The sequence below is a fragment of the Pomacea canaliculata genome, linkage group LG9 (assembly GCF_003073045.1).
Source record: "Pomacea canaliculata isolate SZHN2017 linkage group LG9, ASM307304v1, whole genome shotgun sequence".
Lineage (NCBI taxonomy): Eukaryota > Metazoa > Mollusca > Gastropoda > Architaenioglossa > Ampullariidae > Pomacea > Pomacea canaliculata.
In genome coordinates, this window is record NC_037598.1 from 25,260,247 (window position 1) to 25,271,650 (window position 11,404).

The 11,404-nt window shown below is 42.6% G+C and overlaps 1 protein-coding gene across 1 annotated transcript; it reads left to right on the plus strand.

Moving 5' to 3' along the window:
- The first annotated feature begins 5,155 nt into the window (after positions 1 to 5,155).
- Positions 5,156 to 5,836, plus strand: LOC112572993 (zinc finger MYM-type protein 1-like). Its single transcript, XM_025253024.1, has one exon. The coding sequence runs from the start codon at positions 5,156 to 5,158 to the stop codon at positions 5,834 to 5,836; it is 681 nt and encodes a 226-aa protein (XP_025108809.1).
- The last annotated feature ends 5,568 nt before the right edge of the window (positions 5,837 to 11,404 follow it).

An 11,404-nucleotide genomic window follows, 5' to 3' on the forward strand; every position in this document is an offset into this window, starting at 1 on the left:
TTGACAGTTTCACCTATCTTGGGTCCAAAATGTCAAACACTGGGGATGCGGAGGTGGAGATTCGAGCCCGACTGGCGAAAGCCAGTCAGGCCTTTGCCTCACTCAGGAGCACATGGAAGGCAAAAAACATCAGTCAGAAGATCAAGCTGAGAATCTTCAAGTCAAATGTGATCAGCACCCTCCTTTACGGATCAGAATCTTGGAAGATGACCAAAACCATCAGTAACAAGCTTGACGTCTTCCAAAACAGATGCCTCAGGCGCATACTTAACATCTTTTGGCCAAACACCATCACCAACGAAGAACTCCACCGAAGAACTGAAACCGAGTCCATCACCACGCAGGTTCAACGAAGGCGTTGGCGATGGATTGGACATGTGCTCCGCCAGCAGACAGCAGACCTTTCCAGAGTCGCCCTACGATGGACTCCAGACGGCCGAAGAAAACGAGGCCGCCCAAAGGAAACTTGGAGAAGAACAGTGGAAAGGGAGATGAAAGGAAAGGGCTGGACATGGGGTCACCTAGAGCGTGTTTCAGCCGATCGACATCGGTGGCGGACTCTGGTTGAGGCCTTATGTGCAACCTGATGCACAAAGAGGAATAGATAGATAGATTATTGCTAATAATTTTATGCACTACACATAGTCTGGACAATTTTGCTTGGTCTCTCTTTCAGTAGAGCCAGCTTTGCTTAGTGGATCGCTACATGGCTTTAAAGGTCGTTAGGCCAGGAAGACTTCCTTCCCGTGGATAGCGACCTGACTTAGTCAGTCGTGGAGATCACCACAAAATCAATCAGCTGATTGATGTAACTTCTTTTCCTGCTCTTTCTCCTTATTTTTTTCTCGAAAAACAAGAACGATGTTCAAGAAAAAAATCTCTTATAACATTTTTTTCTACAAAGTGAACTGTCTTTTTCCACTATGATACTGCCAAGGATTCTTTCAAAATATCTTGATAATAAAAAGGTATGATGTTCCCTATCTTTGAGTTTCATTTCATGCGTGTGTATGCATGTGCATAATCTACACCTTTTAAATAGAAAATGAAATCACAGTGCCATTCATATAAGGTATTATGATGACCCTACAGGTTAACCCCATTTTACGTTTTTGAAAATTGACAGTTTGTAGAACACTGCAGCAGACAATTTACAAGTCTTCCAGTATCACCTTTCAAAACAAATATAAGGAGACAAAAATATGTATCAATTTTAGATTTCTACTGTTTTCACCACGAAAAAAACACGAAACAAAATGAAAGATAATTGTGATGAAAATTTCCTTAATATGTTAACAAAAAACGGCAGAGAGGCATTCATGATGCGATGTACAAATATTATGTCTGATGGTGCATACAGTTTGACATCATACAACACAAGCTGTAGAGGAAACAATTTGTGTTGCCAGCAGATGGCACAATGATGTTGACTTGTATTTATTTATTTTTTTGTGCTAGAATGCACAACTTTAATTATTTTTTCAGAACTCATCACTTTAGTTTTTTTTTTCATCTCTTATTTCCCGAGAGCTCCATTTACTTTAATTTACGTTCTTCCGTTAATCAGCAGGTCCTTACATTTGTAGACTGTTTGACTATCATAGGGTTCAAATTTGACCATATGCCAAAGATGTCAAAATATGATTACTATTACTCATTAAATCTTTTTCTTCAAGCGAATTTTAAAACATCGTGTTGATTGTAAAACATATCACTTTCGTAAATCGTCTAGTTTTGTCTCTCACAAAAAAGGTTTTGTAGGGAATATTGATGAAAAATAAAATCCTCGCCTTACCTTTGAACCACAGTAAGGGCCCCATAAGACGTCCGAAAGCCGAGCACAGAAGTACAACAATAGGACGAGGAAGCTGGGGAAAACTGGACAAAGGCTTGACCACAGAGTTAGGAAATGATGCAAAGTGACAAGTCTATTCAAATTACTTAAGACTCTCACCAAGACATAAAACGACAAGAGTTCAACCATCAATGAGTGAAATGGCCGTTTTCTTACAAAAAGCACTGTTGTACTGAGCCGATGAACTGACTACTAAAATGTTCAACTTCCAACTGACGACAGCCGCTAAAGTCTCAAACCATTCAGACGAGGTCCAGCAAGCCTGTCATCTGACAAGTCCTATGGGACAGGGTCCAGAGAGGGATACACAGTCTGAAGAGACGGAAGCACCTGGTGTTGACATCGCAGCTGAGGTTCTGAAGCAGGGTGGAAAAGAAACAACAAAAGCTCCCACTTTTCTGTAAAAAGCAATGTGGAAACGTGAAGAATCACCCAAAGAGTGGACGCAACAACCAGTCACACCCTCATAAAGAAAGTAAAACAATAAACAATGTCAAAATTACAATTTCACCCAATGAAAGTAATGCTCAATAATTCAGAAGAGCCAATACTCCACAGCTGAGGTTGGCTTGAAACAAGTACAGGAGCACAATTATTGTCGCATCTATTGGAGCGCCGTACAAGATGTAAGTTTATTTGTTTTCTGTATATATGTGTGTGTATAATTGTCTCGCCCATTTTTTTCTTTTCATTTCCTATATATTTTACTGTTGACATCTTTAAATGCTGCACCTTGAAACAAACTTTATTTCTTATTTCTGTTCCTAACTTTTACTTTTGTAACTAGAGCACTTTCTCATGTGACCATTGGTCACTGGGACAAACAAAGTTGATCATTGTCATTGAGCTCAACGAAGCCAGTGCTACTGGTAAGCAAGTTGCAGTTTTCTTTGTTAAGACATCAGACGTTGGTCAAAGATGCTGTCTGTCGCCTGGACTGTTTAACACCGTTTTGAAGAACATGATATGATAGACTCTTCACGAACATCACACTTCTATTTTCATAGGTGGCAGGAGGCTAACATGCAGTTTATGCTTTGCAGACGCAAATGATCTGATTTTAGACATCAACAGCGAATTGCAAGAACTCACGAGTAGACTAGAATTTCAATCACATATGGACTAGAGACCAGTCCTGACAAGATCGGAGTAACGGATCACACCAACAACAACAATAGACATCAACATAGAAGACTCGCAGCTTGAAGAAGTAAACAGCTTTAAGATGACAGTTCCAGGACAACTACCTGCGTCAAGATGGCGAAAGCAACACCGGCCATAGTCTGGAGAGAACCTGGCGCAGTCCTAGCATCAGGTTTTCTACAAAGTACAATCTGTACAAGTCCCTTGTCGTGCCAGTTCGCTGTATGGATGATAAACGTGGACTTTGCATAATGGTACGGAGAAAAGAATACTTAAAGGCAGGGATGCACAACCTACGGCCCGCGGGCCATATCCGGCCCGCGACGCGGTGCCATCCGGCCCGCGAAACTTCTGCCCACAGTGCAGGAAATCGGCATGTTAGTAATAAAAAAAGACCTTAAAAAAACGAAAAAAAGGAAGAAGTATTTATCCCCACGTAGTGGCGTCTCTCAATCTTTTTTTCGATGGACGAACATTTCGATTCAGTGCTCCGACTTGGTGTCTCTACGATGCAGCCTGACATTCAGAAGTTGGTTTCGGGAAAACAACTTTAAATATCCCACTAATTACTACATAATTAATGGTAAGTGCAACTTGTTTCTAATAAAAAAATGGTATCTGCTCTATTTTTTTTTCCTTTTTGTATTTTTGCGGCGAAGTGGCCCTCGACACTGCTGTCCGAAATGGATATGGCCCGCAGGCCGAAAAAGGTTGGGCATCACTGCTTAAAGGGATACTCAAGGCTTGTGATAAGGCTCTGGTGACGGTCAAACGTTTCAAAAATATATTTAGTTACAATGACAGAGCACGAGAGCAATACAGGAGATATAAATAAATTTTTTCTCACTTAACTATCACTAATTATCACTATTTCGGTTGCCGATGTTTATAAAAATCGAAACCATCCAGTGAAATCGACCCTTGTATCCTTCTGCCGAGTAACCACGATAGCTTCCCGAGATGGTCAAGCAAACGAACGTGCGTGTGACGTAGGACCAAGACAGACAGCAAGTGTCGGTGATCATTGCTCGGGTTTGAGCTCGTGCTCGGTGGTGTCTCGTGAGTTAATTTAGCTTTTAAAGTGAACTTTTCAAAGCACAGTTTAAACATTTATAGAAAACAGACTGTGTCACTTGGTAAGCAGTCTGGATCATATGTCATAAGGTCACGTGATCGGCGCATTGAGCGTTTCTCCATGATACGGATTTTGCGCGTTATATAAAAAAAAAATCATCATCATCATCATCAACATCATCAACAATACATCGTCTAAGTAAGCGAAAGAGTCCTACGTAATGGTGTCCAGTCACTTAATCCCCAGACACTTCATCCCCAACGCTTCATCCTTAAAATGAAATTTTAACGATAAAAATTATGAAGCCGGCAAAAAATTTAATTGCAATTCAAATAATTATTTTCATATAAACATCACAATAAGTTTTACAATTAAAATACTTTAACTAATGTTGTAGATGTTCAAATGACGTTGAAGTTAATAGCATGATTTAAATATTATTAATGTATTTCAATATTTATTTTAATTGATAACGAAGCAATACCGAAACAGCGTTTGAATTTCATTTTCCTGCAGGGGCGTAGGAACCAGGGGGGGGGCATCGGGGGCAGCCCCCCTCCCCCCCAAGGAATATACAGGGGGGGGCAGGAATATCCTTTTGCCCCCCCCCCCATATTTGAGACGATAGGTAGTGAAATAGGTAGTGGTGCATGCCTGAATGGTAATCGAGATGTCAGTACTTCGTACGATCAAGGCTGTGACGCTGCTCTGTTTACAGTAAGCGAATGCCTAACCAGTCGACAGTCTGGATGTCAGTCTACCCTGTGTTGCAAAGACGCATTTTTGAAGACGCATAAGTCCTTTTCAGCCTGTAAGCGATATCATCCTCTCCAAAACAGAAAGGTCATTTTCTACCTCATCTGCTAGAAGATTGAAAGCCTCGTGGTTTGAGTTGTATCTTTGGCTTCATCTCTGCACAACTAATTACAAAGCATATTGTTTTATTTGCATACAAGCAGCACATCATCATGCTAGCAGTAAAGGCATTTATTTCGATAGGTTTTAACAACTGGAAGAAAGCCTTAGAAAAATTCAACTGCCACCAAATGTCTTCTGCACATCGTGCTGTTGTCGGCAACAAGATGGCTAGAGAATCAGGCATTTCAGTCTATGCTCAGATTTCCACTCAGTATGAATCACAACAAAAGCAAAATCTTGCAAGTTTCATGAACGAATTAAAAAGCCTTGTATTTCTGCTTCGTCAGGCACTGCCTATTCGCGGTCACGATGATGATGAGGGCAACCTTCATCGGTGTTTGAAGATCTGCTTTAGTGAGCACAAATGGACAGAAGACGGAAGATATTTGTCACCTGAAATAGTGAATGAACACTCTACCCTGCGCTCTGTGCTGGCCGACATCAGACCAGCAAACTGGTTTGCAATCTTAGCAGACGAAACGAGAGATATCTCAAACAGAGAGCAATTAGTAATCTGCATAAGATGGGTAACGGAACAGTACGAAGTACTGGAGGAACCAGTGGGTCTCTTGCAGCTTGACAATTCTTCAGCAGTAACTATCTTCTCTGCGCTGAAAGACTGCGTGATTCGGCTGAATATCCCAGTCGAAAAGTGCAGAGGTCAAGCGTACGACGGCGCAAGCACGTTTCAAGGCTACACTTCTTGGGTTGCAAAGCGATTCAGAGATGAGGTTCCATCAGCCATTTCTGTTCACTGTCTGGCCCACTCAGTGAATCTTGTGCTGCAGGAGACTGCAAAAAGATCAAGATTATTAGAGATGCACTTGATTTTGCCCAGGAAATAATACAGCTTATTACTTTGTCACTGAAGCGTCAGGTGTTGTTTGAGACCATACAAAAAGAAGCAGGAGGATCTTCGCCAACCATTAAGCCCTCTGCCCAACTCGATGGACAGTAAGGACAAGAGCGATGGAGTCGCTAATAAAGAACTATGAGATTTTGCAAGAAACACTAGAGGTGGTCTCCGAGGGCAGAGACGAGTATGCTAGAAGGGCTTCTGGTCCCCTGGCGCTGATGCAGCAGTTCTCGACATTTGTGGGCCTATCGCTGGCACGGACTGTGTTTGCTGTAACCGAAGAATTGTCAACAGCACTACAGAAACAGTCAACATCTTGTGAGGACGCTTCTTCTGCATCTAGTGTGTGCATAAACACATTGCAGAAAATTCGTTGCGATGAATATTTTCTATATTTTTTCAATGATGTTAAAGCCAAGGCAAGCAGACTATGCGATGCACCACGCCTTCCCAGGCAGAGACAAGTTCCACGACGGATTGACGATGGCTCAGAGGGACATTGGTACACAGATATTGCAGCCTATGATAGACAACAGTACTTTGAAACCCTAGATCACATAGTCGAAAGTATCCAAAGGATTCATCAAGACAGTTTTAACGTGCCGAGACAGATCGAAAAGCTACTTTGTGAGGCAGCACTAGGCAAAAGCACGGAAATTCCTAGAAATATCGCCAGTACCTATAGCTCTGACATTGACTTTACCAGACTGAAGACACAGCTCTCATTTCTGCCAAGTGCCATTACTGTGAACCCAGACAAAACGACAGTTCAGTCAATCGTCAGAGGTATTTCATCGGAATCAGTAGCGTCAGGGACCGTGAGAAAGATGTTAAGCGAGATCGATAAGCTTTTGAAACCGTATCTTACTATCCCAGTTACCACGGCAACTGCAGAACGCAGTTTTTCTGCCTTAAAACGAACAAAGACATACCCATGAGAAGTTCCATGACACAAACGCGCTTGAATAACTGTCTCATTATGCATGTATTTAAACTTTAAAGAGAGGGTTGATCTGCTTAATCTGGACAAGATTGCAATGGAGTTCATTCATAGAAATCACCGAAGACACAGTTTTTTTGGCACACTGACTTGCCAACCTTGATTAATATGATTTATATGATTTATATGATTATAACGTTTATCACATTTCTTGTGAATGCGTTAGCCGGGGAGTCATTCTTTAATTTGTTTTTTCTTATTTAATGTTGCTTTGCCTTTTAACAATAAAGCAGCGTGTTGTGATGCTACCACTGTGTACGTGCGTGCAGTACCCCCCCCCATTCTTTTTTACGTAATGTGCGATTGTTCACTGTCAGCAGGGAGTTTGCCCCCCCCCCCCCCCAACGCCGAACATCTTCCTACGCCACTGTCCTGTGAAAAACAGGACGAATCGCCTTGGGGTACCTCGATTAAAATGTATTTTCAGACAATTTCTAACTTTTATTTAAACAAAACAACTTCAAATATCCCACTATTTACTACATAATTAATGGTAAATACAACTTGCTTCTAATAAAAATGGTATCTGTTCTATGTTTTTTCTTTTTTGTATTTTTGCGGTGAAGTGGCCCGCGACACGGCTGTCCGAAATGGATATGGCCCGCAGGCCGAAAAAGGTTGGGCATCACTGCCCTACATAATTATCATTGTCATTCACTCCTGAATAGTCAATTATATTCAATAAAAGTTACATTAGTGGACGACAAGAAATTTTCTTAGTTTTCAATTGTTGATTAGGAAAGTCCGAAACTATTTTCTCCGTAACAATAATCAGATAAGTATTATACCTGTGCACTCCTTGCCCCTTCCTCCTACATAACAACTCTGAGTGTAAGTCAGTGATTAGCAATTCAAATCGATGCTTTTTTTCTGCCAGTCACGTGACACTCGTATTCTACCACGTAAAACGCAAACCTTGACAGGTCACGCCTCATTTTGTGATTGGTCTGTGTCAGGTGTCATTGCAGGATCCCATTACACGCATGATGGAGCATCTAGCGCCCTGTGTCTTCCTCTCTACCCTGTCTTCCAAAACTATTCTGAGGTCTCTGAGGTCACGTGGATATCTGGGGCAGAATACAAGGTCAGCAACCACCCGTCTAACAACCTTAACCCTTCATGCGCCGTGTGTCGTGCTGCACGTGCCGCTACCATCATGGTGCCTGCCACCAGCTCCTGCTACACCGGGTGGACGCTGGAATATACGGGTATCCGTATGGCTGAACTTTATGGACACAAAGTAGCGACCGAGTTCATCTGCGCGGACTCTGCGTTAGAGTGGTTAGCCGGTACAAGTCACAACAAAGAGATAGGGAAGATGTTGTATTCTGTCCTGTCATCTTGTAGACCGGCTCTCTGTCCTCCCTACATTGAGAGTGAGGTGCTGAGCTGTGTGGTTTGTTCAAAATAATCGTACGATAAGGAAAGACAAAGTTTTCTGATAAAACTTTTGGTCGAACAGTCAGGCGCACTTCTGTGTCTCATAAGTTTGTATTTATCTCATCTTCGGCGATTTTCCTGAATTAGATGACAGGAGTCGTCTGTCCTGAGGTAGAGTATGGCCAGACTGTTGTCGGCTGACAGTTTCTTCTAAATACACGCATACATATCTATGTTTGCTGTAAGTGCATTAAATAGGAGGCTGTACATCAAACGAAAGGTGGTTACACGTAGGTTAGCCACTAACCTCACAGGTCTTAGCCGGCTTTAAATCAAAGGACACTCTTCGCCTCCTCAGATTTTTTAAATTCTCGGCCTTTTACCTCTCTTCCATACATTATTTAAAAGAAATTAAGCTTCTGACAACAGTGTTATCAAACATGTGTAAATCCATACTCTACTTTCTTCGAAAAATGATGATCAGTATAAAGTTTTGGAGTCGTGTACACATGGCAGTCTGGCGATTTGAAACACGTGAAGTGCGATTATGGTACGAGCCACATGGTAGAATACCTTCAGAGTTCTAGCTTGATTCTCTCTTCATTTCTAGAACTATATTACACACATCATCGTCAGAAGAGGAAGCCGTGGGCAGAGGTGAAGATACTGCCCTCCCCTGACAAAAAAAGGTAGTAAGAGAGGAATAAATAAGACAGAATACTGCAAACTATTTACTGATGATACATCGCCCATCACTCATGTTAACATAAATGGTGTCTTGACATTAAAACACTTAAAATACCATATACTCTTCTTGTAATATATCTATGTGTGTGTGTGTAATGTCTTACTAGTTGTATGTCTGTGTGTACACAGATGGGAGACCTACCTTTGACCAGCACGAACCAGCGTTGTACCAATATGTTGCCGACCATGTGTGGATGCAACCTTAGGTTCACGTCGGTGTAAATAAATAAATCAACATTGCACTTTCAGTCTTGCTGGACATGTTTGTATGTATTTACTGGATCAGCCTCCGCCATTACTGCACCAAAGTATTTTTAAAAGTCGTGTGTGGATCCGGCTTTACGCCAACGTCAGTGCAGCTTAACTCGCACTTTGTAAATGTGTCAACGCAGTTACCTGCCCCTGTGAACACATGTGAACGCATGCTTTTTGTACGGACATTGCATGACTCGTATCTTGAACGGTGATGAAGATTTCTGTAGGATCTTTTTCCGTAATTAAGGCGAACGCAAAGAGATTTACACAAAAAACACCTGTTTTATATCATGGATCCTATCTAGCAGTTTGTGAGTAATCAGCATGTCTATAAAGGATGCTTGTCCAGTGGCCAGCCCGCAGGCCAAAGTGTTATGTCAGGTTTAGTATTGCATCCAGATTGTGTTCAAGAATTTTCAGACTGAACTACTAGTGGCCATCATCATCATGTTGGAGTAGTCATCATCTGCTCGCAGCCGCTGGCCTCCTACGACTGTGGAGGTCAGTGAGACACACCTGTCCGCGAGCTGAAATGCAGCTAACATCATGTAACATGTAACATGAAGGTAACATCACCTGAACATCACAAGGCGCATACCAAAAGCTAAAGGTCGTCGCATGACCTTTGTCAGGTCGATAGGAAGTGAGGTGTTCGAGACTCACTTTTACTTTCACCAGCTTTACGTGAGGGCGGCGCCCATCTCTCTCTCGCTGCCTCACCTTCCCCAAACCCCTCTGGAGTCAGGCACCCGTTTCCGTCAACTGCGTGACTAGGGGAAGTGAGCTGCGCTACACGGGTATCGAACCGTCGCACCTCTCTAACCACTTCACATTGCTCTGTAGCCTGACAACAGCACGTAAACATCACTTTGTATGTTCGTCACGTGACTAAATGTAAACTTTGTCAAGTGACTAAATGTAATCTTTGTCAAGTGACTAAATGCAAACCACACTGCTAACGCAGCAGGCAGCACGAACATTTCCATCGCCACTTCTGGCATAATGTAACATGTGAACATCACTTAGGATGTCGCAAACTATCAACTGTAAACATTACTATTTCGACAAATGAGCTCCTCGTTCAACTCTGAGAACTTATTTTTCGATAGATGTTTAATAATCAGGGTTAATTGTCCCTGAAAACAGTTTTGTGGTGATAACCTGTGTGTTTGTGTGTGAACTTGTTACTTGAACAGGTGTGCATAAGACAGCTTTGGTATTTGTCTTAGTTGGTGCTAGGTATCAGGGTTGGCTTTTGTTGAGGGAAAGCAACCAGAGGATACGCTCGGTTGGTCAGGGTTTAGGAATCAACAAGTGGTTGGGTTGTTCGCGCATTCGTAGTGTTAGAATTTGTCGGGAGAAGCACTGTTGTTGTTGTTGTTGTTGTTGTTGTTGTTGTTGTTGTTGTTTAGTAGGAAAGTGCTTCCACCCTGTGACGATTTCGCACTATGGGGAAGGGAATTGGTGTTTTACGCCGTGCCAGCAACTGAGGCTATATCACGGCAAGCAGCCAGCTCTGTAAACAGATGCCACGTGCAGAGAAAGAACAGCGTGCCCGAGACGAGATATGAACTCTGGGCAGCCAACCTTCACTGTATTGGTGACAGGCGATAACCGTTGCGCCACCGGGAGAAGCACAGCAGTGTCCTTGGCACAAATAAACGGGTGCAGAGGTGTAGGGGTAGGGGTAGGGGGAGAAATCCCTCCGTAAGACCTCCAAGGTGTTACCACGACAAAGCACCCTGTCCTGTATCTGTCACACCACAGGAAGGATAGAATGCCGCAGGTATGCAATGAATTGGTGTCAAGGCAACTGAACCTTTTGAGCAACGTGCGTCTCCACCAAGTCTCCATGGTGACAATGTTGAAGATCGGGTGAGACGTGGTTAGTGAAGTGTGTTTCTGGGTAGGAGGACGAAAACTTCATTTCGCGGGCAGGTTACTGGACAAACGTTTTGTGTGATTAATGGCTGGGGGGTGGGGGTCCGAAGCTGTGTATAGGGTTTGTTTACACGGGCCACGACCTTCACCTGGCTTCCAGAAATGAGAGCAAATCTGTTCAAACTGTAATATAGGCTACAGTGAAAAATAACACAAAATGGGAAACAAACACTGCTGCTATGAAACCTATAAGAGTGATTCCAGATATAAAGATCGAACTCACCTGCAAAGGGT

Excerpts from the sequence above, each read along its gene's own strand:
- LOC112572993 (XM_025253024.1), top strand. The coding sequence starts at position 5,156 with ATGGCTAGAGAATCAGGCATTTCAGTCTATGCTCAGATTTCCACTCAG.